The sequence below is a fragment of the Corvus kubaryi genome, unplaced genomic scaffold (assembly GCF_017639235.1).
Source record: "Corvus kubaryi isolate FWS band 111438036 unplaced genomic scaffold, C.kubaryi_AGA036_p1.0 37182, whole genome shotgun sequence".
Classification (NCBI taxonomy): Eukaryota; Metazoa; Chordata; class Aves; order Passeriformes; family Corvidae; genus Corvus; species Corvus kubaryi.
The window spans coordinates 933,377-959,947 of NW_024581050.1; the positions used below are offsets into that span (position 1 = coordinate 933,377).

Below are 26,571 nucleotides of genomic sequence, written 5' to 3' on the forward strand. Positions count from 1 at the left end.
CCTCCACATTGGTTTTATGCTTTTTATGACTCACAGTTACCCGGCTGAAATATCTCTTTGGCTCTCCCTTTTATGAGATGTGTTGGAAAAGACTTGCCAAGGCTGTGTAGATCTCACAGTGGAGCCTCTAGCGTCTCCGCACAGCTCTCTAAATATTATACAAGGTACACAGGCACTGCTTCCAAAGGTACAATTCTCACCCAAGCTTGATGATTAAAATAGTATCTCTGGGTCTGACTGTCAGCTGATGTTCTGGGCAAGGTAGATACGTGCAGTGAGGATCACTCCTGTGTGTGAAGTGGTATTAATGCATAGGCTGGAGTTATTAAGGGACTGTGCTGATACAGGCTGTGCCCTCATGCTGCTGTGGGATGGGAGGATGGACTTCAGCTCCTTCTGGATTACTCGTGGCATGTCTTGAATTCTTGCATTTACAACCTCAGTGTCTCTTCAGTGTGGAGTCTTGTTTATCCCAATGTAAGTTCTCATGGTTTTGTGGTTTTGCTGTTCCAACACATCCTGCCTTTTCCTTCCACGCCCTCCCACCCTCTCTTTGTAGCCTGTCTCCCCCATAAGCCCCACAGGCTATGGGAGTGATCCCAGCTAAGTGAGGCTCCCTGGGCTCTCCTCCAGTCACCCAGGGCACAGAAGTGATTCCAGAGAGTAACTGCAAGTACTTAATTTAGGTTCCTCTTTGTATTTCCTAACTCCTAATCAGCTCTGTGTTGGTTATCTCTCCGCAGTGATGCTATAATAAATATTATCTACCTACACACAGTTACATTTGCATACATATGTATGTGTAAATACATATGTATGGCTATGTGCCCAAATTCCAGTTGTCTTGTGTCACCAGTCACTTCTCAGTGCCTTTTCCCTTCCTCAGCTGAAATCTGTTCTGGTTTTTCCAACTTGGCTTCCTCCTCTAATTTCAGTGTATGCCTTATTTGTCCTCACTTGTGATTTGGGCTTACAAACTCCAGCCTTCATGTCTAATATTTAGTGTCAGAAGCAAAAAAAGGTCAGTGAGAGATGAAGGGATGATGGATAGATGCAATGACCTGTGCTGGTACCGACATGTACACAATTTTGTCTTTGAACCCAGGGTTGCCTGGAAAAGTGTCACTGGAGGACGTGCATTGTAGCCCTGTGGCTTCGTAACATCAGGAGAAGAATCTCGGTTCTTTGATTTCAATCATCATTAATCTTCATAAATCTTCAGGAGGGTTTAGCTTTTGTTTGAATGAATTTTGCAACTTCCAGAGAAAACAGAGGCGGGGGAGTATAATTGAGTGCTTGTTTAGTGCCAAATCCATCTTAAAGCAGGGAATGCAAATCACATAGCAAGTGTTGAATTATATATGATTAAAACTGCTTCAGCCCCTGCAAAGAAAAATAAAAAATAGCCTTTTTATTCACCAGTTAATCACATACAAAAAAAAGTGGATGGAACAAAAATGAACTTCATCACAGAAAAAGGGGTCACAGTTCCTGTTTGACATATGGCTGGGATCCCCATCATAACCATGCAGTGCAGAGCATTTAAGTGCTTCAAAGAGGTACATTAAGAAGAGAGTTCATTGATAAACGACCCTTTAAAAATGGGTGAGATTCTGTCCTTAGCAACGAATACTCAAGGTCTGCGCAGTTGTCTTGGCCCAACTTGGCTGCTTTTGTGTTTTGCAGGCAGAGCTGGAAGGTTTTCCAGTGCTTTGCTATACGTAATGATGTGCAGGACAGATAAGACTGTTGAAACCACTGAAGGCAGGATCCAAATACTGTCCATTTTTGCTAACAATTGTTAGTCTGGCAGCAGTTCAAACTCAACACCCGTGGACTTTTCCGATCCAGCAAGTGCCAGAGATCAAACAAGGAAAACGTAATTTTCTCCTCACTTCTCTACAGCAAGAACAGGGACCTGCAAATGACTCCTGGGCCCTGCTGAACCAACAGCATCACACGATTTTAGGGCTGTTTGATGCAGTGGGTATCACAACTCCCCCGGAGAGCCTGATGAACTCTGTGTTCTGAGAACTCCGTCTTTGAAGGCATTGCCCTTATTTTGTTACTGGCAGAGTGGACAAGGGGATGCTGCGTGCTCTGCCTTCCAAGCTGCTCTGGACACAAAGGAGGGTGCAGAGTGAGCAAATGGGCTCAGCTTGCCCTGGAACAGCAGTTCCCTCAGATCTCTGGCAAGGATGGCAGAGGAGGACACAGACCTCCAGCAGGTGTTGTATGTGCTTTAAAAATCCAGCCACCTTTCTGCAGTTTGGTGGAAGTGTCAGCATTTGGTGGGAGCCAGTGGATAAAAACAGTGTTGGGAGCTGTGTTAGAGCCTGGTGAGCCAGGGAAGAGCTACCCAGGGAGTGCTGGTCAGGGACACCTTCCACTATCCCGGTCCAGCCTGGCCCTGAGCAGGGAGATGCCTTGTTCTGGGAGAGCCACACTTTGCATGGACTTTATTCCCCTTCCATTGGTGCCTGTCTCCAGTGTGGTTTGTTTGATTTGGAGGTGCCTGTCCTCGTTTCACAAGTCCACAGCAGCCACAAGGTCTCCCATGGACGGTGCCACGGGGAGAGGGAACGGGAAGGGACCGTGTGCATGACACCTGCTGCTCCAGCAGAGAAGGGGGGATGCAGGAGTTGTTTCTGACAGGTGCTTTTGTAAATAATTCCACTGCTGGGGATTAAACAGACCCTCCATAATCTGTTCCACTTTTTAACTTCCCATATAACTTTTTTCTGAATATCTAACTAAATCTCCTTGCTGCACATTTACTCAGAATTGTTTCTCATCTTATGTCCCACGACAGTGGAGGGATATATATTACTGTCCACATCTAAAATGTCTTATTAATGTATTTGAGTGTTATGATCTTGTTTCTTCACAGCCTTCATTCTAAACTACACAAATCCTGTTCTTTCATCCTCACCTCAGCCTGCAAACCATTTATAATTTTAATAAAATTCCTCTGGGATCTTGTCATCTTCCTTAATTTGTGTTGTCCCATCAAAGGATGACCAAAACTCCAGCAAAAGCCTTACTGGAGCTGAGAAGTGCAGAATAATTGCTTCCTGTGATAAACACATACCACTTATGTCCCACACCACATGGTTTCTGTTTTTCATCCTGTTTCTTTTCCTGTTCAGCCTGTGACCTCCTCTCACCCCATGGTTATATCTCCCTTGCTTCTATTTCCTAGGTTTGCTTTTCCATCCTGTCTTTTCACACTCACATCTCCCAGAGCCACTTTTGCTTCTGGTCAGTGTCATCCTCCTGATTTCATACACTGCCTTAAACAAACCAAGATAATTCTGAATTCCAGTCTTGTCTTGCCCATTGCTTGTGACCCCCTCCTCGTCTTCTGTCAGCCACAAATTACAGAAATCTATTCTCTATTCCATCACTGGAGTCATTATGGGAATATTGAACAGTACCAGACTCAGGACAGACTGTCAGACACCTTCTTAGTCTGAAAATGTGCCTTTTCTGGTTTTGGAGCTCTGTATTCATGAGCACCCACTTGGCTGTGACTGCTCAGAGGTCACTCACTCTTATGGCACCTCATATGGACCTGTGCCAAATAGCTTGGAGAGGTCAAATCACACATCACCCCCCACTTTCCTGGACAGTCTTATCCATGAGATTGATCTATGAGTCATCTGGTGCCTTTGCCTGGTTCTTTAAAGAGGGCATTTCTTTGTCCACTCCTTTGGGATCTCATTCTTCATAAGAGTTGGAAGATAAAGATGTTACTTTTCTACCATTGCTTGTAGCTGATCTACACAGAAGCTCTGACAGTTTCCAGCAACCCCTGGGAGAATGTATTCCTGTATAAGCAGTTCTGTGGCATGAGGGGAAATGGATTTTAAGGCAGAATTTGGAGGGGAGAATCTCTTATTCTATGGAGAGTGTGGTGGGACGTGACAGAAGCAGCCTGGATGTCATTCTGAAGGTCTTGCCCAAAAGGGTCCACATCCTCAAATTACTTTATCTCCTGCCCATCTCATCACCCACCACGTGTTCTGACCTGCGCCACCGCGGAAGGTCAAGGTCTTGCTCTTGGTTATGTTAGAGAGGGAGAAACCCATGCCATGAGTGCCAGATCCATTCCTGCTCCCAGTTTACGAGTCAGCACCTGTCCATCAATGGATCACCAGCACAACTGTCCCTCTCCTCACCCTCAGCCTCGCTCCATCACCTCTCTCAGTTAACAGCTCCTCCACAGGAACTCCTGCAGCCAGAGGCTATGACAGATGGAAAGATCTTTGTGAATGTGGAAAAGAATGTGAATCACTGGATGGTACCTGGAGCAGGAAAGTGACACACTGCCAGGAGGGGTAGACCAGGGAAAAAGGAGTGCTGGGATCAAAGGGGGTTTACCTTAGGCTAAAACTTCAATAAACTGAAAATAAGATACCTCAGCAGTGGGGGTGGGTCACAGCTAAGTGATAGGTGAGGTTTGACTTACGCGTGGGGCCATTAAAAAGAGGAATCTGATTGAAAATTTAAAAAAAAAAAGAGCGAAAATAAAGCAGTGTTGAGATGTTTTTAATGGCACTGGTGAGCAAGGCATAGGAATCTGTGCTGTCAGATCCTAAACCCTCAGTGCTTCAGCCTCCAGAAATGCTCCTCTGTTCACAAGGCAGAAGTCTGGGCTATCTGCAAGCACTGAAAATAATTTTTTAAAACAGAAGTCACTGCAATATGCCTGCCCCTGGGAGCAGCAGGAAAGAAGAACAAGTCCCTCAGACTGAGATTAGATCCCAAACACTCAGTAGGAATATTCAGAGAAAATATTTTCCCTTGTGTACCAGGGGAGATATTTTGAAGACAATGGCTGGAGATGTGGGTTTTTTCATGCTGTGATCTGCCCCTTGTGGGTCTTTGCAAATTGCCCTGACCAAGAAGACTTCACAGGTCTGCATTTCCAATGCCCCTGATGGGACATGTTCCTTATGAAAATTTCCCTCTGGTTTTTAACTTGCTCCTAAGGTTTTTTACAGGAAAATGCAAGAATTATTTGAAAGAAATAAGGACATTGTAATCCACATGACTGGAGGGTGGGGGAGAGGGCAGCAAAAGGGTCAAAAAATGGGGCATGGCAAGAGAAATTGAATTTAAAATCAGAAATGTGGGATATTTGGGAGAAAGTGTAAGTGAATTGATGAGTCTGATACGTAGACTCTGGCCAAAGCCATGTGATTACAGAAATGCTGCTTTGACAGCTAAGAAAGATTTGCAGGGTTTGGCTCCCAGAATGAAATGAGATGACTGTTCTTTCTGGGATGTTGTGCTGGAGGATTCCAAGTGAAACAGGAGTGCCAGCTTCATCAGGGAGTTTTGCCAGCCAAAGAGAGGAAAGCAAGCACCTGAGTTTGGGCAAGCTGTGGCAGACAATCAGAGAATAGTCTGGGTTTTGAAGAGGCCTTTAAAGGTCATCTGTGCAGCTCCCTGCAATGAGCAGGGACATCTTCCACTAGATCCCACTGCTCAGAGCCCCATCCAACCTGATCTTGAATATTTCACCCAAAGATCAACCACCTGGCCAGTAAATCCCCCTGTGAATGGCTCAGGACAGTGTGACAGAACTCCTGTGCACTTTGGTGTAATTGTTTTCTCAAACACTCTGCAAAAAGCAGCTTCATGTATAGAGGGATGCCTTTGCTGCAGGAGATGTTAAGGAAAAATATTCAGGTAGGGCAAATGGATCTCAACAAAAAAATTGACCCCAGTTTCACTGTTCCTAAAGAAATGGCTCATTCACCTGTGAGAAGACAGGAGGGTGTTCAGCTTTAATTTTCCAGCTGCATCCATGGAGTTTGAGTAGTGTAAACCAGGAAAACAAGAGCTGAGAGCAGGCACTGTCCTGGGAGTGTTTGAGGCTTGAATGCTGTGTGGGGAGCAGCACAGGCCGTGCAAATCTGGTGGAGGAGATTCCTCTGATCTCGAACATTGTCGGGAATAAACCTCTGGAAGCTGTGGCAAAAGAGAAGACAGTGCAGAAAGCCATTAACAGTGTCACTGGAAGGAGGTTTGGGAGCTGCATATCAATCCAGATCAGAGCTTTCTGTAACTGACAGCACAGTGTACAGATGCAAGAATTAGCAGTGTCAGTGCAACAGCCCTGAGGGGTTCTGTGGAATCTGTGAGATCATGAAAAATCTACTGCAGTGGCCACAAGTGGACACAGGGAGGAAATGGATATGTGGAAATTGTCAAGAGTTTCTGCCTTGGAGACAAAAACCAATGGTGTTGGGTCAGATGTGGTAGACCTGTGAATGGTCCATGGTACTCTGAGACTGCATTATTAGAGACTCTTACATTAGGCTACCCTGTAGGAAACAATAAACCTTTATGTGGCACATATGGGCTTCCAGAGCGGTCATTTTTTACATCAGTGCGCAGTTAATTAATAGGAGTTTGCAAGATTTTGAAGAGTTGGTGAGAGCCAGAACTCTTCTGTCAAATGGTTTGAAGCAAACTGGAGCTAAGGGAGCTAAAAAAATCTCAGGTATTTAATTTTATATGTGTATAAAGCCATTACAGGCACTGAGAAAGATCTGAATCTCACTCTGCTGGACTTAAGCAGACTGCCTTTAAGGCACTGGGTGTTGTTAGCTGAAATTTTGCTCAAAAAGATGAGAATTAGACTGCCTTGCTTCTCCAAATCTGGGCTGGGAAGCTGAGCTTGTCTTGATGCACAGATAGAGAAATAAAAGTACATGTACAAAATCAAATGATATTTGAGGAGCTCAGTTACTTCAGACTCTGTGGCTGATGACCCCTGAATGCTGCTTTAGTGGCAGATGAGCATAAACTGCAACATGAGAAGAATTTTTGCTTGTAAAAGGAGAAGATGCAAAGGGTTTAATGATGAGGTTGGTCTAGGAAAGAGACCAAGAGAACGTGTCAGCAGCATGTGTTCCAGTATCCAATCACAATATCGGCCAGTGAAACTTTTCTTTTAAAGATAAATCTTGCTCCAGGTGTGGACTGTTGAGGAACCCCACACACCACTGAGCTTTTCGGGGATTTCAGTGACTGCAGTTAAAGAATATTCAATTATCGCTGCTCTGCCTTGAGCAAGGCAGCCCTTTGGAGCACCAGGGACATGCTGTACCAGGAGCTGCAGCACACAGCACTTTCTTTCCTCTAAAGACTGGAAAATCAGCCCCACGGCAATTACTGGTCAGGAACTTGAACATACAGCCTCAGTGGGGGAGGCTGTTGTGAGTGTCCAGCATGTTGCTGATAGCACAAATACGGCTTTGCTTAAACTGCTCCTTGGTTATCCCAATTTCCCCATGTAGAGACCTCCATTTGTCTTTGCATGCCTCTGCACATGACCAAGCCCCCTTTTCCCATGCTTCTGACATCTGCAGAGTGCTCCTTACCTTAGACTTACATCCTTCTGCGTGTTCCTTACCTTAGGCTTATATCTAGGACTTGGAATTCTGATTTCCCTTGTGTGTGACAAATCCAGCTGATGTGGCACTTGACGACATGGGTCAGTGGTGGCCTTGGCAGTGCAGGGGGAATGGTTGAACTTGGTGATCTTAAAGGGCTTCTCCAACCTAAATGGTTCTATGATTCTGTATGCAGGTGAAATATTAGACTTGAAGCCACAGAAAGACAAGGGAACAAACCTCTTGCTCACCATCATCTTTCAGGTGAATAGGGACATGTCTGAGCCCTGCCCAGCACATGGGGACATCTCTGGATGAGGAACATGACAGGTCAGAGATGGGAAAGAAGATCACAAGGTGATGTGATTGAGCAGACCCAGGCAGAGTTAGACCAAAAAAGGAGCTGTCCTGGTTCTGAGTTTGTTTTGCTCAGCCTCTGCAGAGAATCTTTGTGTCTTTACCATTGGCCAGGACATTTTAAAGTCAAATTTAGGTGGAACTTACAGTCTTATATATCTTCTCTAAGTACTTAAAGATCACCTCTGGCCCTTGAGACCTCAGTTGTCCTTACTGCTCTCTGCTAGACATGGTCTCATCTTGACATACGAGGAACTGATATCCAGAGACCGCCAGTTACCCCACAGCATGGGATGCTTAATTTTTAGGCACCAATGTCAAGATCCTGGTGATCACAAACCCCATTCACCCTGTGTGGTATAACTGCCCAGCTTTGGGAATGGGAGAACCTCTGTTCCAGCAGAAATCAGGGACTGAAGCTTCCCAATACACCAATATCATGGTATCGCCAAATTTCAGCAAGGAATGAACGTGACATGGATCATTTTCTCTGCCAAAACTTGCAGCTAGTTGTGTGATCTGTGTTTCAGATACCCAGTATTTCAGAATATCTTGTATCCACTTTGGGCCTTCATGGTTCCTCAAAAGTTCTAAGCCTTCTTCCTGGTCTGATGGATTAAACTTATCTAGAATAGATACACAGCTATTTGCAACCAGGCCGGGCACTGAGCGTGATGGTCTGATCTTCATCCCCTTTTCATAAGAATACTGTTTATAGCTGATTTGGTGATTAGTCTGGCTGAGTCAGTCCAGCGGGATGGGGCATTCCAGAGGCATCTTTAGAAAACAAAGGCTGAAGCCTTGTCAAAAAGGATGTGTTAGTGTAGGAGAGTAATGATATCTAGGGAGACTTCACCCCAAGTCATCATGAGGGTTTTCATGATCAATTCTGTTCTCCTTAAGGGTAATAGAGACATGATACAACTTGTCATGTATAAATCTGTGATAAACAGCAAGATAGATCAGAGGAATGTTTTCTTCTGGGTTTGAGTCCATACAGCGAGTTGGTTATCTTCTACATGGATCAGTGATTAGAGGAGAAGGAGATACTCAGTGAGTGTTACTGTGTTTATTTGTATCTCCTCAGTACCTGTAAGGTCCCGTGTGGAGGCACCGATCAAATACAGACAAAAGATTGCTCACAACGTGGAAGCAAGGGGAGACAGGTCAGAACTGGAGAACTACAAAGAGTCAGGCAGCACATTTTTAATGCCTGCTCGAGACACGCAGCACGTCATTGGCCTGAACTTTCCAATATTGCTTTAACACCCTCAGACTTTACATTCCTGAGATGCTCGCAGCAAATTCCGCCACCCCAGGGTTGGCTGGGAAGGATCGCTAGGAAAAGATCAATTTGCAGTGTGGGATCTCATTATGTGTGTGTTGTGTTTGTAAAACCATGGAAGTCCACAGAGGACTGTCAGCAATGAGTGGTGGTGTCCTCTTCAGGTGAGCTGCTCTGAGTTAACACTGGGGCAGCCCTCAGAGTGGTCATGGTGTTGGAGCGTGGAACATGCACTAAGATTGGGGCAAGACAGGTGGAAGGGAAGGAAACTTTTCCTTGCATGGAGAATGGCATCCCAAGGGAGGTTTCTGGGCACTACAAAATCCAGGTGACAGCTCTAAGTTCTGGACAAGGCATGTGGGATCTCTTGGGAGGGCTGTTCTCAAGCAGGCTGGGGGAAGGAGCGTAGGTGTGGCAGAGGTGTCCGCTGGGGCTGCTCTGCAGGTGTTTCAGCAGCAAATGGGACGTGACATTTGAGCTGTACGAGAGTTTGTTCCTTGTGTGATCCTGAGCATTTGGCTATAAAATCATGACATGAAAACACAGTTTAAACAAGGTTTTGCAGAGGCCACCTGCATTAACCACCTGGGCCCATTCACGCATAACTATTGGTTTATGGATATTTCGGAAATACTGGGAATATTTCTTCATATTTCTTCTACTGGGAATATTTCCCATCAATTTTCACTCCAGGACAACTGTTTGTAATAGCTTGTTTCTGACAGCTCCGGGGAAGTTTAAATGTTCTATGTATCAGACAGTTGCCTATCAGCAAGTACCAACATTTAGTTGGATTTAATTTTAAGTTTAGTGTTCGGTTTAATCTGACCCGGGCTGTGAGGATTGTCCTGTGGTGGCCATTCCCACCAGCTGAGCACAGCAGGATGGTCTTGTGCCCATGTTTCTGCCGGTGTCTCACACCATCACAGAATGCAAGTACTCCTTGCAGTGTCCTCTCCCAGCCATTTACATGGCTTGTGTACTGGCTGGGAAACCAGCTCTGGCACAAAGGCCAGGCTGGGCAGGGCTTGGAGCAACCTGGTCTGGTGGAGGGAACTGGAGGGGCTTCCAGGTCCCTTTCAACCCAGATCTTCTGCGTTTCTGTAAAGACAACCATCCACCTTTGCAGGCAAAACAAGGCTAACCTAGAAGGGTAATAAACCACTCCTGTTGCTTTCTTTGAGGTTTTGGGTGATTATTCTCCTATTAGCTGCAAATATTGTAAAAGCAAACACCAAATGCTTTGGGGTCAACAGCTTGTCATGGAAATAAAGTGTTCAGCACTCTGTAGAACTGTGTGTGAATCACAGAATCATGGAGTCATTGAGGTTGGAAAAGACCTCCAAGACCATCGAGTCCATCCCGTGACTGATCTCCACCTTGTCACCCAGACCAGAGCACTGAGTGCCACATCCAGGCATTCCTTGGACACCTCCAGAGATGGGACACCTCCACTGCCTCCCTGGGCATCCCCTTCCAATGCCTGAGCACCCTTTCCATGGGGAAATTCCTGCTGCTGTCCACCCTGAGCCTGCCCTGGCCCAGCCTGAGGCCGTTCCCTCTCCTCCTGTCCCTGTTCCCTGCCAGCAGAGCCCGACCCCCCAGGCTGCCCCCTCCTGTCAGGGACTTGTGCAGAGCCACAAGGTCCCCCCTGAGCCTCCTTTGCTCCAGCCTGAGCCCCTTTCCAGCTCCCTCAGCCACTCTTCATAGGACTTACTGTCTACACCCTTCCCCAGCTTCATTGCCCTTCTCTGGACATTCTCCAGCCCCTCAAATCAGGAGTGTAAAAAGATTCACACCTAATTCAAATATAAACTGCAGGGGAGGGGGATGTATCCCAGAGCCCCAGATGGAACTGGTGTGGTTCCTCCTAAACACCAAGTATTGGTTGAGTAAGAAAGGGAGAGAGGACTCCACGTTGGTGCTCTCCAGGCATTTTATTCCCTGTTTCCAGCCCCCACGGAATCACCTTCACACTGCTGTACCCCAGGCACAGCTGCACTTCCTTGAGAAAGGAAATTATCTCCTTGGAGGAGAGTCAGCCCTGCTTGGTCAGCAAAATGCACTTTGAGACACCTGTATGAGAAGAACTGAGGGTCTGTTAAAATGGGAAGAGACAGGTTTTTCTCTTACTCCCACACTTTAGGAGTAACTCTGGGTAAATGGCACCGAGATAAGAGTGAGCAGAAACAGGTGTGGAGCACAGCTACAAACAGGATGTGAAAATAAACTCATTACTCCATCTGCCCACCGTAAACAGCGTGAAATTAGCAGCGAGTGAGGGATAAAACTCCAGACAAATGGCCTTTTAAAGGGAGCAGAGGGAGCTGGAAGGGCTGCTGTCAGAAAAGCAGAGGCACAGAAAGCCCAAGCCACACACAGCTCGGTGCGTATCCCAATTCCCTGGTCAGTCAAGGGGGAGGAAAATCCTGCGGCACAAAGCCTGCAAGGAACTATTTTTGAAGGCAAAACCAGAAAGGCCACTCCCATCTTTGGGAGAGAAGTCCTAATACTGCTCTTGTCCCTGCCTGTTAGGAAGCACCATCAATTTTATAAGTCACGGAGATTTTTTTCCCTAAGAGGTGCTGTCTTAATGTTGCATAAAATTACTCTCTCAGGGGCAGTGTGAGGAGAAAAACGTGGTGTTATGTTGTCTCAGTTGCAAAGACATCGCTAACAATAAAAGCCCCTGAATGATTTGGTTTTTAAGTGACACAATTACAGAACGGGTCATTCGTGACACTCCAAGTGGCTTCAAGCACCTCTGTCATAAAGTCTGAATGGGGGTGTTTTATGGTGTGGGTTTGGGCCGTAAATATTCACCCCTGGCCTTTGTTCTATGAAGCAAGGCTCTGTTTGAGGATATATTTACTTAAAATTTTGCAGGAAAATCTCTCAAATGGTCAATCTGTTTGATTTATTTAAAGTGAGGTCCCAAAGTGTTTTACAGCTTTTACACGCTGGTTGTGTTTATAACCATCCTGGGGGAGTATCTTCTGCAATTCATGTAGCGGAGAAAGGGAAGGAAGGTCATAATTTCTATTTTAACCTACTTTTCTAGCAGCTGACAGGACACTGACAAAGTCATCTCTTCTAGAATGCAACCTGCTGGGCTTTATCCTCATTCAGAGGAGATCCTTTGGAGAAAGCCAGAGTAAAATAAGCCAAGTACTTTTTTCTTTATTCCTATGGATTCTGCTCAGATATGTTCTCTAGCTCATTTTATGGATCTCAGTGAAATTGCAAATTGCCCAAATGATATTTCAAGGAAACTGGTTCCCCGTGTTCGAAGTTCTTCAGTATATGACAGCCCAAGGCAGAGTTTCCTACATATTGGAAATAATTTCTCTCTCCACGTCTGGCAGATCCAAACAAGCCTTGAGTGCTAAATAAACCAGGTCTATGAATAAATCAGGGCAGGAGAACTCAAATTTGAGATGGTGTGAGATTTGAAATACCTGAAAACTTGACGTTGGCCATGAGGCACTTCGAAATAGTCTGCAGTTAGATGAAAGGTTTTTCATTTGAGATTCCATTGGGATATTTCAGGAGGAAACCTCCTGGTGGGTTCACCCAAAGTTTGTAATAAACAAAATTGAAGTATCTGAACTCCAGCTGCTACTTTCTACTCTAATCAAGAGCAACGGAGGCAGCTTCTTCTTAGCAAACACACTTTGGCTGCTGAGGGAACTGAAATGGATATACTGCGCTCGAGTGCTGAACTGGGACGTGCAGAAATTAAGGAGAGGTAGCAGTTGGAAGGCAGAAAAGGGGACTTTATGAAGAGATCAGCAGAGTCTTGGAGAAAGCAGAGATTTCATGAAGCCCTCAGGGATGGAGATCAGGGACTCACATTTTTCTCAGGAAGCAGGATTTTCTAATATCCTCCAAGGTGGGTCTCAATAGAAGCAGACACTGGAGGGAGTCAAAAACAGATGGTCTTTTCTATCCTTAGCCTTCTGGTTCCTGTCCAAAGGGAAGACAAGTTGTGTTAGAGACAGAGAGTTCCTTTGGGAAGTATTTGAGAAGTTCTTCTTCAAGGTCATGACAGCAGTTTCTGTTTTTATAGTACAGCAGGATCCAAAATTACTGTACGGGCACTGGAACTGATTCTCCCCTTCCATAAACCAGGTTTGCCTCTTCCTCACTCTCCCAAGCCATGGTGCAGTCATGCCTGACCTATGTCAAACGCTCCAGAGCATCACACCAGCTGGTAGGGGTGAGATTCACCTTGTCCTGACCCTGTCACCTCTCTGCCACCTGGGTGTCACACAACCATGTCCTGCTGAGCCGCTGGCCCTGCCCTTTGCCAGGAACAGCGGTGCAGCCATGAGCCTTGGGGTGAGCACACCCCAGGAGTCAGTCTGGATGTGTCCAGGCTGCTTTAGCGAGGAAGAGCAATAAATAACACAGGATTGGTCTGCTCCAGGCCCTGGGGCACAGCACCACCGAGCCCTGATGAACTAATTTATTGGTGTACATGTAGCAGTAACATCCTCCTCCCATGCTTTGGGCTCTCCTCTCCAAATGGGGAACAGAGAATTTTGTGTTGGTAAAGGAACTCTGAAGAGAATTTACAAAAGCTTGGAAAAAGCCAAGACTGAAGCAGTGGGAGTCCTGGGGAGGTGGTGGCAGTGAACAAGGGCCAACTCCTGGGACACATGTGGGCTGACTACATGTCAAAACACCCACACAGAGCCATTTATAGCTCCAGGAAGGTGTAGGCATAGTTAAATCATGTTCAAGGAGCAGAGGCCAGGGTCTCCATAGCATTGGGCTACTGTTAAATTTGGAAGGCAGAAATAAGGGAGAGAGCTGGGGAAGAAAGACTTTGAAAATATTTTTGTGCTTCAAGAAGGGAAAATCAATCACCAGGAACTGATCAAGTTTCTGTCACTTATAATCCTGCTACCAGGCTGGTCCTGTCATAGAACCATGGAATGGCTTTGGCTTGGAAGGGACCTCAAAGGTCATCTGGTTCCACCCCTCTGCCATGGGCAGGGACACCTTCCACTGTGCCAGGTTGCTCAGAGCTCCATCCAACCTGGCCCTGAACACTTCCAGGAATGGGGCATCCACAACTTCTCTGGGCAACCTAGAAGAAGGAGATTGTGGGAGACACAGTCCATTTCCCACCTGGGCTTGCTCCATGACCCTGACAGCTCCTCTCCGGTTTCCTTGCAGAAGGCATGGCAGAAGCTGTCGGCTCGAGCAGGGACTGCCTGCAAGCAGGCGAGTCCTGCACCAACGACCCCGTATGCAGCGCCAAGTTCCGGACACTCCGGCAGTGCATCGCGGGCAATGGCGCCAACAAGCTGGGCCCCGACGCCAAGAGCCAGTGCCGGAGCACCGTGACGGCCCTGCTCTCCAGCCAGCTCTACGGCTGCAAGTGCAAGCGGGGCATGAAAAAGGAGAAGCACTGCTTGAGTGTCTACTGGAGCATCCACCACACGCTGATGGAAGGTCAGTAGAATGGGTCAGAAAAATTTCTGATTGATCTTCCTAAAAGGGAATTGCTCGTGGGCCTTTCTACAGAGCTCCCCAGCTCTGAAATTGCTTCAAAATACTGCTGTGTTATCCTGTTCTGTCTCAAGACATACTGATAGGACCCAAGGGAACAGCATGAAGCTGTGTTGGAGGAGGTTGAGTTGGGTATCAGGGAAAGGTTCTTCCCCCAGAGGGTGCTGGGCACTGCCCGGGCTCCCCAGGGAATGGGCACGGCTCTGGGGCTGCCAGAGCTCCAGGAGTGTTTGGATAATACTGTCAGGCACAGAGTGGGATTGTTGGGGTGTCCTGTGTAGGGCCAGGAGTTGGACTTGAGGGTCCCTGTGGGCCCCTTCCAACTCAGGAGATGCGATGATGCTGTTGATCCCCATGGTATTTGACATTTTGGGGAAAGCAGTCCTGAAAACCTGAGATGCCTCCTTCCTTTTCTTTTTAACCCAACCTCTCTTTTAGGACATATCCAATATACATTGAGATCTTTTGCTGGAGAAATACACAGCATATTTTTCATCTATGTATGTTAACCAAGACCATGAACACCATAGATTTTATAGAAACACTACATAAAGCACAGGCATTGAGGAAAAACAGCCCGAACGTCAGAAAAATCACTCTCTTAGAATGTCTCAAATGCACCAGTGTCTTTGGGTTAGTGAAGATTTGGGGCTGGTGACATCGAGTTGGAACTTAAAGTGTTCCCAGAGCCAGTATTCAGTAAGTTTGGATTTTGACGTTTTTTAAGAGTCACCATAAAATTGCACCTCAGTGGCCATAACTCTTCCTTGTCAGGCTGGTGAGTATTTTATGCACCATGAAAATTAAAATGTGGAATAAAACAGACCCTTCCAGCCATGGGCTGTGAAATAGATTAATAAAACACTGCTGGCTGAAACCTGAAAGGAAAAGTGCAGGGGTGAGACCACAGGCCAAAAGGCCAAGCAAAACAAAGAGGATGGAGACTACAGTGCACAGGCTTGCCAGGATGGAAGCTGGTTGATCAAGTTCCTGGGAAGCTTTCAGATGCCACAGCTGGCAGGGTGCAGAGCATGGTGCTGTGAACGGACTGGGGAGATACAAGAGCTCAGCACTCTCCAGTATCTGGTCTTTCCCATAATTATGTGCCAGATTTGTTTCCATTGAAGTGAAGCCTGGGGAAGAGGTGGCAATCCAGCTTCTCCATTCAGCTCAGTGAGCGGCATCACAACTCCTTCCCAGCTGACCTTCAAGCTCAGACTTTGGAAACAGGTCACCTGTGACATGGCTCTGTAGGACACTGCTGTCGTGAGGATGTCCAGCTCTGGGACACAGAGGGTGGGTTTATGTTGGAAGGGATGTGAAAGACCATCCAGTTCCAAGCCCCTGCCATGGGCAGGGACACCTTCCACTAGAAGGAAGAGGAGAGAGAGGCTGGCAAGGAGTGCTGAGAGCAGATGGGGCCAGCTGTAGCTCTCCAGATGCAGAATAGGAGTTTGGTGCTGGATGGACTCCCTGCCCAGTGGCTTGGGACTTCCACCTTGGGAATGACTGGGAGAGGGCTGTTCTTGGAGGCTGCCAACAACTCTACTCCTCCACTCTCATGTCCTGAGCCCCACACTTTTGCAAACAACTGACTTCATTTGCAATGCAGATTCACACACCAAACTTTTGATTTCCTTGCCTTAATTTCCCCAGGGGGATATATTTCATAGCAGTCACATGTTTCAGAGTCCTTACACATGTTTAATTGACCGATAAGGGAAGCCAATCCACACGGTCTGTGTAAAGCTTTGTTTCTCAATCAGACATACCCAGGAGGCTGCAAAAAGCTTCCTAGAAGCCCTCTTGCAAAAGCAATTGTGGAAGTGCGTGCTCAGGGAATTTACAAAGCACACTATTTACTCAGCTTCTCTTGAGCACACCCGAGTTTAGCCACCTTCCCATTTAGAGGCACAATAACATGATGACAACTGGATAACAATTCTCTGATAAGGTGCTTTATCATCAGAACATAAAACTGCTATGCTGGAAAATACAAATGGGCCCCTCTCCAGTCAGTAACGATGTTAGAGATTTCAATGAAGGTGTAAAGCTGCCCTGTAATGCACCTGTGGTAATTGCACAGGGCTGTGGACACTGGGAGCCATTTCTTCCTGCCCACAGCTGGAGGCCAGCATATGCCCGGAGCGTGAGGGGGGATAGTCCTTTTATCCCAGCCAGTACATCTGCTGCTGCTGTCCACATCCATCTAAATGTCTAATAAAAAAACCAACAGATACTGAGCTGTTTGCTCCCATAATATTCCATGGTATCCATCAAGATGATGGGGCATTACAGACCATTGCACAGATGAAAGGGAAGCACCAGCTGAATAAAATCAGCTTCCCAGAGACTTAAAAACTAAGAAAGGAAGTTTCTGCAGGAGCTGTGGGTCATTAGCTCTATGCCAAGTAAGAAAAGTCTGTTGGCAAGGAGAAAGGGAGAGATGACAGTAGATATGGAGTGCGTTGTCACGCACATAACCCTGTGCACTGCCCTGTCTGTGTCCTAAAAAGAGCTGAGGACCTTTGACCCAGGAAGGGACTTGGGGGAAACAGCAGTAATGGTGATGGAAGCCCTGTGTATGTAGGGAGCTGGTGGTCTGAACTCTGCCCATGAGCAGGAGCCTGTAGTACAGCCTAGTGTCCTCTCTGGCAATGCCTGTGGAGTGCTGCAGGGCTTGAGCTACAGAGAGTTGCAACTCAACAGTTCCGTGACAGACTGCCTGACTCCAAAACTGAGATCTGTTTTTAAAAGCCAGTTACATTCTATTCCCATCTCCAAGGATGTGCCCATACCTGTTCCCATGGCTCTGAGTGTCCATTTACTTGTGGCCTTTACAGCACAGTCCCCTTGGACCCACCAAACAATCCTTCGCTGCAGATGTTGAACCTTGTGCATCTCAGCCATCCCTCAGGAGCCTCATCTGCCTTCTCACCAATTTCTCTCTTCTCCCCAGGCATGAATGTTCTGGAGAGTTCCCCTTATGAGCCGTTCATCAGGGGCTTTGATTACGTCCGGCTGGCATCCATCACTGCAGGTAGGTGCATGGGACGATGCTCTTACACCTCCTGGTGTAGGGAGGGAGGGAGCTGGCTCTGGGGTCAAGCACTACAGACAGGGAAATCCTTTGTGCTCCCTTGTGAGCACTGCATGGATCAGGTCTGTCAATTGTTTTTCCAAGGAGTTGCCTCTGATTCCTCTGCTAAACTGTTACATGCTCTGGGAAAAGCCACTTGTGATTTTTGTCTTTTGGGTGTTTGATGTCAGTGTTACCATGAAGGACTGGGACTTAAAGATGTGGTACAAAGACCCCTTCCAATGACCCATCCCAGGCAGACTCATTCTCCATAGCAGGTGGATGATCTGTTCCATGCAAACACCTCATCAAACAGGAGCTGCTTGGGTGTTGTTAGGTTTGAGAAGGTGCTTCCACATCAGTCACAGGAGCCAACTCCACAGGAAAAAAGGTCAATAACTCAACCTATGTGTTGATGCCAGCCACAGCCTTTACCCACCTGCCCTGAGGGCGACCTCAGGACCCAGAGCCATGTTCTGCTCCACATCATAATCCTGTTAACAGCTGAGCAGAGCTGCCTGACACCTTTTAACTCCCCGAGGGCTCAGCAGTTCAAGGGTCAGTGTGGCCGCCAGTAACCCGTCCATCTCCAGTGTCACGGCTGCCGCTGCAGCCAGCCTATGCACCACAGCCTGGGGAAGCTTTACCAATCTGCCTGTCTGGGAGCAGGTAATGTGCTTCTCCTGTGTCTCTGGCAGATGTGCCCAAACAGCTTTTCCAAATGTGCGCCTTGCTCTGCGGTCACAGCCACAGCTGGAGTGCACCCGAGCGAGGAAGGAGCAGCATATCCCTGCAGCTGGTGAATGTGCAGTCCCCACCATGGCCAGGCACTTGTTGGGTGAGAATGTCCAGGAGCAAATTAACCCACCTGCCCTGGACAACTGGAGCAGAGGGGAGGGCAGGTGCTCCCTGACCTCGCTCTTACTGGCTCCACCTGGCACATCAGCACGTGGACGGGGAATTTTGTTTGCTGGGTCATGGTTTTCTTTACTGGAGTTTTTCCCCTTCTGCTGAGTCCTAGAAAGCTTCAGAGCATGGGGAAATCTAGGGATGGGGATTTTTATGCATGGTTAGCACACTCTCAGGTTTTAAAGCAAGTTGAAATGGTTGTGCAGCAAAGCGAATGGGCCGAGATCAGCAGGGATTCTTCAGAGGACTTGGCATCCACTTAGGGACACAAAATTTCATAACCCTTCTGTCTCTGTTTATACTAATCAAAATCTTCTATAACATAACTTACGACCTGCTGCCTTCTGCCTGTCCAGTGTCCAGGGTCATATGGTCAACACTGACAAAGGACCCTCTTTCAAATCTACCAAAAAGAAATCCCAAGAACTTGTTGAAACCTCAGACACCTCTGTGACCATAGGCCAAGTGAAAGCAACAGGTACATTAAACCAAATCTTACAAAAACAATATGTGGCCACTATCAAAACTGTACAAATGGATCCCTCCACTCTGATTGTAGCAGTGATTTAAAAAGCACATCCGCTGGTGTTGCGTGGGAAGAGGAGAAAATCCAGCATGTTCCCTGTGATTTATTGGCTGAATGGGTAATGAAACCCTTCCAAGTAACTGTTTCCTATATGTTAGCTGGCAGCTCCCCAGCATAAACCAATGCTCTGACAATATTCATCTCTGGGCACTTCTAAAAGGAAGTATTTAGTGATGGGGATGCACCAAGCAAAACTTTCACCCATCATAAAATAACTGAAAAACTTGGAATTTGACTTCCAGCTCACTGTAAGCAGCGGGGGCAACAGGAGGGGAAAAATAAATGCTGGAAGAAGGAGCATCTGATAAAGTCAGGGATATAAAGGAGGGCAGCCAGCTCTGAAGTGCTCAGGGAGACTGTCAGTGTTTAATACTTGTCAGCAGTGGCTGGCTGGTTTTAACTCCCAGTCAAAGATAGGGCTTGACTCTGCATTGGGAATTTATCATTCTGGGGTTTTTTCCTCAGTGGAAAAATCTTTCTCTGCTGGGGAGAAAGTCCTTCTGGTGTGCTGCAGGTCATGATTTTAATTCAGAGAGGTGAAAACCAGCTTCAAATTCATTTTCTCTCTCAAGTTTGAAGGACCCTTGTCTTATGTGTTCGATCAGACACAGTCTGATGTTTCCACTGATGCCTGAAGGGACTCTGTAGCATTTTTCCCGTCTATAAAACAGACCCCCATCCACCTTTGAAGGAGCCCTACAACCAGTGTTAGACAAATACCTTTCCCTCTTCTTTTCCCCCTATTTACAGACAAAGTTCTTGGCATATAAACTCCTGAGTTCCTTCCTTCCCCACTGAAGATGCTGTTTCTCTCATCCATTACTACAGTTTTGCTTCATTTTCCTGACCTTTCCCCTTGCTGCAGGTTTCCTCCACCTTCCCTGCATCCCACAGCACACCTCTGCTCTCCCACCCAGACTGAGACATTCTTTCTCCTCCTGTTTAGGAGGGTGGAAATGCAGAGTGATTTTGCTGAAGTCGGCGAAGGGTGACCCTGCAAAGGGTGTGGAGAGAGACCCACGTGCGCTCACATGCAGGCAGCATCAGGTGCCAGGGGCTGGATGGTACCTCTGACTCCACCCTGTGAAGGCACTGTCACTACTTAGGACATGGGGATACTGGGTCGGACTGGTCTGGATGGGGCACATTGCTACCCAGACAGGTCTCTCTCAGCTGGGCAGATCCTGGGGTGAACAAACAGAGCTGCTGCCAAGGCCAGACATGACCCTCCAGAGGCCTAAAGGAACTCACTGCCCGCCACAGGGAGTCTGAGGTGCCAGGAATTAGTGCAGGCCATGCATGTATCAGAGACCCAGCTTTGCCACTGACTCAGTCTTTGATCTTGAGCAACTTGTGGAAACAGAAGGTTCACTAATGGAGATCCCAGCGCCCGAGTGGATCCACTCATAGCCATAGGTAGATGCACTTTCTAATGCCTGCTGTCTTCCAGGCCTCAGGCTGGTTAATTTGCATTAGTAAAGTGTTACCGGGTGCCCAGATTAAAGCAAAATTCATTTTATTAAATATACAAACTTGGCGAAGTGATCTCTGAGGCGTGAAGTCTGGTATGTGACTGTGGCACTTGGGAAAACATGAGTATGGAAAGGGGATTTGGTCCTACCAGGACACAGAGAGCAAACCTACACCTCACCCTGGCCGCTGCCTTCCTGGAGCAGGTGTGGTCTCACCGAGGTGGCCATGGATGGGAGCAGGGTGGGGATGAAGGTCTCAGGGCTGGTGCTGCTGCCAGGGAGGTCAGCGCAAAACCACCTCACCGTGTCCCACAGGCTCTGAGAACGAGGTGACGCAGGTGAACCGGTGTCTGGACGCCGCCAAAGCCTGCAACGTGGATGAGATGTGCCAGCGGCTGCGGACGGAGTACGTCTCCTTCTGCATCCGGCGCCTGGCCCGGGCCGACACCTGCAACCGCTCCAAGTGCCACAAGGCTCTGCGCAAGTTCTTCGACCGCGTGCCCCCGGAGTACACCCACGAGCTGCTCTTCTGCCCCTGCGACGACACGGCCTGTGCCGAGCGGCGGCGGCAGACCATCGTCCCCGCCTGCTCCTACGAGGCCAAGGACAAGCCCAACTGCCTGGCGCCTCTGGATTCCTGCCGGGAAAACTACGTCTGCAGGTAATGTTCACCTGCAGGGTCCTCCCAGGGTGCACCATCCCACCACAACGCGCTGACGGGTCAGTGCCTCGGTGGCCCCTTCCCGTGAGCATGTCCTTGTGTCCTACAGAACATGTTAATGGACAGAAGATGCGAGTTGATCATGCTGAAGCTTTTTAGACATTTTCTATGGATTTTTTGGCTTTGGTCCTAGAGAAAGACCTGCTATGGAAACAGTTCCAGGAAGGTGCAGGCTAAGCAGGAATATGGGGGAGGGGTCCTTACAGCTACTTTCACCAATCCATCTGCCTCACTGTCTCTCTTCCCTAGCCCACAGCATCCTCAAGGAGCACTCAAGGTATCCTGACAGCCACAGACACTTGTGAAGGCCTTAAAACCATGTTTGTTTGTTTGCTTATTTAATTAGAAAAATTAATCTATTTATGTATAAAACACACCCTTCTGCTGCAAGGCTGAGTGTTGGAGAGACCTTATAGCACCTTCCTGTACCTAAAAGGAGCCTACAAGAGAGCAGGAGAGGGACTTTGGACAAGAAAGAGCAAGTGACAGGACAAGGGTGAATGGCTTGAAACTGGAGGGTAGGTTTAGATGGGATATTGGGAATTCGTGGCTGTGAGGGTGGGCAGGCCCTGGCACAGGGTGCCCAGAGAAGCTGTGGCTGCCCCTGGAGTCCTGGAAGTGTCCAAGGCCAGGTTGGACAGCACTTGGAGCACTCTGGTCTAGTGTGAGATGTCCCTGCCTATGGCAGAGGGTGGAACAAGAGGATTTTTAAGTCTCTTCCAACCCAAATCATTCTGTGATTTGGTGATTCTATGTTTTGGTGATTGCAACAGGAGTCTCAGAGTCCCAGTGTCATTCCAGATCCATCTCACAGTCTGTGGCCAGCCTGGTTTGCTCCTCTATTTCCATCCAGCCCCAGTCACACACACATACAGACTCATTCCATGTGCGCACTCACAGCAGAACCCCTTCAGTGCTTTTCCTTCATTTGTACTATTTTCACCCCCCCTGTTTCTCAAAAAGTCTTTGATATTCCAGAAGGTTAATCCACACAGAGCTCTCAGGAGCAGAGCCCACCTGACAGTGAGAGATGTTAAACAATAACATCACCATGGGGGCCCCAGCTCAGTGCCCTGAATGCAGCTGCCCCATGAGCAGACACCTGGGGAAGAGCACAAGAACAAGTGTAGGACGCACCTCCCTGTGTTGTCCCAGTCTCTAATTGTTGCGGGGTTTGGGACTTCCTGAGCTAAACTTCCAGCAGCCATCCCCTACCAGCACATCATCTTTTAATCATAATAAAAATATTACGTATTTTCACAGAGGGAGGTGAGAGCAGCAGCATCCTCTTGGAGGCACAGAAGTACAAATGCCCTCAGCACTCTGCACCCCAGAAACATGGAGGCAAGAGAACTACTGAACTATGCAGAAGTAGACTCTGAAAGATGCAAAGCCCCTGGGCTGACCAGGCCCTGCTCAGATGTTGTCCCCTGGCTACCCAGGGAATCCAAAATGGATGGGTACTGCCCTCTCTCTGACATGACAAGAGGGCCCAGTGGGGAGAAAGAGGTTCAAAGGGGAGAGTGTTGCTCCCCAGGAGACTGGAAACTATTTCCTGCAAGCAGCACAGCTGTTAATTATCTGGTCCCTTGGCCTCTGAATATATAATATAAAATATCCTCTAGAGACACAGAGGGAGCAAGAGGTTGACATTTGACCTGGTCAAAGCCAGCAGTGCAGAATTCACAAGGAGAGCTGGGAATAAATCATAAAGAAATGGAGTGAAACACTCCCAGTCTCACCCTGTCTGCACTGCAGCTCCTGCACAGCTCTAACCCTTTGAACTTCCCAGCTCAGAGGGGTGGGTTCTACTAATATGGATTATGTAAAATCTGCAGTCAGTATCTCCCTTCTCTAAATCTCTAAACAATGCACCAAGCTTTGGGAAAGAAGATTTTGCCTGTCCCTGTTAGAGGAGAAAAGGGTTGGTATGGGGCAAATATGGGAACAAGATGAGAAAAAAAAGAAGACTAGGGTGTAGGGCAGAAGTGGGCTGGAAAGTGCAAATTGGAATGCTGACACTGACCAGGAGCAAGAGGAATGTGTCTGGAAGAGAGATGATGTATGGGAAGAGCAACATGCTCCATTTTTCTGAGATTGCCCAGGCAGGGTAAGCATTTGAGGTTTCAGTTCACAGCTCCTACAGTGCAGGTTGTCACAGAAAGAGCCCTCCCTTCAAGTGTTGTCAGTGCTGGGGCTTGCGTGAATTTCCTAAGCAGCTCAAATGCCATGTGAAATCCCTTCCTACCTGGCCACAGAATGAATGTTGAGATGGATCTGGATCTCCAGCTGTTACTATGTCCTGCCTGAAAGCCCTGTGTTGATGTCTCAGATATCCTACAATCTCCAAACACCACCATGTGCCAAGAGCTGACTCATGCCTAAAGAATTATGTGGCAAATAACTGGTTGGCAGAATGATTTGCCTGCTCCACAGGCTCCACAGAGTCCTTCTCCTGAGAATGGGCATCTGCAGCAGAAGCTGTGGTGGTGGGTAGAACATTTCATATCTGAACCTTTGGACATTTCCCTTGATCTGAGATGATCTCAGCTATATTTAGAGTCTTTAGAGAGAGAAACTGGACCAGAGCAATTCTCTGTTTCATCAAATCAGACTAAAAAGGAAGGTTGGGGTCTTTAGGCAAAGCTGTTATGCAAAAGATAGAAAATGGCAACACAGACTGATTTCCTTCCTGGTAAGAGCTCTTCTCTCAAAAACCAACCTCACACAACAGAAAACAAACATTTCTTCCAAGACTGGACCTTTCTTGCAGTCCTGAAGGAAGCCTGTAAAACATTAACTGCAGAACCTGTTCAGAACCTCCTCCTGGGTTTGCTGGGGTGTGCAGGGGATTGTAAAAGGACGTTTGTTCAAACTGTTTGAACAACACCTACAGCAGCATTTTGCAAACGTGTTCCCTTCTGTGAACACCACAAGTGTGCTGTTATATCCCCTTTGGCCCCAGTTACCTGTGGTAATATGTCCTATTTTGTGCTCTGGCTCCATCAGGTCGCGCTACGCAGAATTCCAGTTCAACTGCCAGCCGTCCCCGCAGGCTGCGAGCGGCTGCCGCAGGGACAGCTACGCTGCTTGTCTGCTGGCCTACACCGGCATCATCGGTAAGAGCCTGCCTCCTTGCCATGGGCTCCTTCCCCGTTTGGGTGGGAAATGTCTCCTCTGGGTGGGAAATGTCACCTCTCACTATGAGGACAGTAGGTGGAGAGCTGAGATCTCAGGGGCATCGTAGAGTCATGGTTTGGTTGGGAAGGGACCTGTAAAGCCCATCTCATCCAACCCCCTGCCATGGGCAGGGACACCTTTCACAAGACCAGGTTGCCAGGTTGCTCCAAGCCATATCCAAGCTGGCGCTGGTCTTTCTCCCTTCAGTGATGTCACTAAGCCGTGAGTGTGGGGTAACTTTAGGATGCCTGCAGTGGAGGGAGAAAAACCATGGACTGCTGCAAGATTCGAGCTTCTCTCTCTGGTGGAATTAGATGGGCTGTCCCAGGGTGTCTGCTCTGCCAGGGATTCCCTGATGCCATCACCAGTGATGCCACTGGAAATCACCGTCCACTGCCATTTTTCTGACTTTGAAGGGTGTCACATTTGGGTTTCAGATGCTGCAGAGCCCAGCTGGCAGCAGTTGGCACAGGCACAGACAAGAGTCCAAAGGGAAGTGCCAATGGCCTTTGGATCAGGTCTATCCTGATGGATGAGATAGACTGACATTTTTGGGCCAACATTTCATTCTGTTTTAATCTTTCATTCTGGAGATTGAGATTGGCTTTTTCAATGATGGCGTGAAAGCCTTTACGCACATTCACATACAGTTTTTGAATGCTCAGCCTGGAGAATAAAAGGCTTCAAGAAGAACTTAGAGCTAAGAACTTAGAGCTAAGAACTTAGAGCAAGAGAACTTAGGGCCTAAAATGGCTCCAAGAGAGTTGGAGAGGGACTTGGGACAAGGACCTGGAGGGACAGGACACAGGGAATGGCTTCCCACTGCCAGCGGGCAGGGATGGATGGGATACTGAGAAGGAGTTCCTGGCTGTGGGAGTGCTGAGGCCCTGGCACAGGGTGCCCAGAGCAGCTGTGTCTTCCCCATCCCTGGCAGTGTCCAAGGCCAGGTTGGACAGGGCTTGGAGCAGCCTGGGATAGTGGAAAGTGTCCTTGCCCATAGCAGGGGGTGGGACTTGACGGACTTTAAGGTCCCTTCCAACCCAAACCATTCCAGGATTCTCTGAATGTTATTAGGGAACCTGAATTCCCAGAAACTGCCCATTCCTTGGACTGATAGCACTTCATAATTGACTGAAGGCTTTGGTGGTGCTGGTGTGACCAAAAGGGTTGTGACTGCTCCTCTTCTCCTCTCTGGGAGCAAACCAGACCCATGACATCAGCACTGGAAGGGTTTTGCTGCTGTCATGGAGGGGCTCGGCTGAGGCAGAGTATCCCAGGAGAGCAGCACAAAGGGATGTCACCGACCCTTCCCAAAGTTCCAGCCCTGCGGTAACACTTGTCCGTCGGTCCCGGCAGGCAGCCCCATCACCCCCAACTACATCGACAACTCAACGTCCAGCATAGCTCCCTGGTGCACCTGCAACGCCAGCGGGAACCGGCAGGAAGAGTGTGAGAGCTTCCTGCACCTCTTCACCAACAACATCTGTCTCCGTAAGTGTCTGTAGGCACTGCTGCATGCTAGTGAGGCTTCTTGTGGATGGGGGCATGGAGATGCCATGGTCCTCTAGGGTCTGTCGGTGTCCAGCTCCGTGTTACCGAAGAGCCTCAGGCATCCATTTGGGTGATGCAGAGAAAGAGGCTGGGAAAGGGATGCTTCCCCCTGCCCTGACAATCCTTTTCTCCCTCTCTTTCCCACACAAAGAAAACGCCATTCAGGCCTTTGGCAACGGGACTCACCTGAACACAGCTGTGGCCCCGTCCATCCCCCCCACCACACAGATGTACAAGCAGGAGCGAAATGCCAACAGAGCTGTGGCAACCCTCAGAGAGAACTTTGAGCACCTCCAGCCCACCAAGGTAGGAGAGGGCGGGCCTGGCCCGGAGAGATGTTTGGCCATGTCTGTGTCTCCTGCAGCCTCCTTACCTCAGCTCCTTCTTCCACCTGTGTCATTTCAGTCACATGCAGACAGTCAACCTACCCTCCCCCTCCTGGAGGCCTGATCTACCCTTGCCTTGCCTTGCCTTGCCTTGCCTTGCCTTGCCTTGCCTTGCC

At 48.1% G+C, this 26,571-nt stretch overlaps 1 protein-coding gene across 1 annotated transcript in view; it reads left to right on the forward strand.

The window, feature by feature from the left end:
- The window catches only part of LOC121661606 (GDNF family receptor alpha-4), a 68,149-nt gene that overhangs the window by 35,494 nt on the left and 6,084 nt on the right, over window positions 1-26,571 (forward strand). Inside the window, exons 2-7 of the mRNA XM_042021967.1 lie at window positions 14,236-14,514; window positions 17,531-17,611; window positions 20,933-21,278; window positions 24,348-24,457; window positions 25,875-26,009; window positions 26,221-26,375. Of these exons, the coding sequence (XP_041877901.1) occupies window positions 14,236-14,514; window positions 17,531-17,611; window positions 20,933-21,278; window positions 24,348-24,457; window positions 25,875-26,009; window positions 26,221-26,375 (1,106 nt within the window). The remainder of the gene's footprint in view (window positions 1-14,235; window positions 14,515-17,530; window positions 17,612-20,932; window positions 21,279-24,347; window positions 24,458-25,874; window positions 26,010-26,220; window positions 26,376-26,571) is intronic.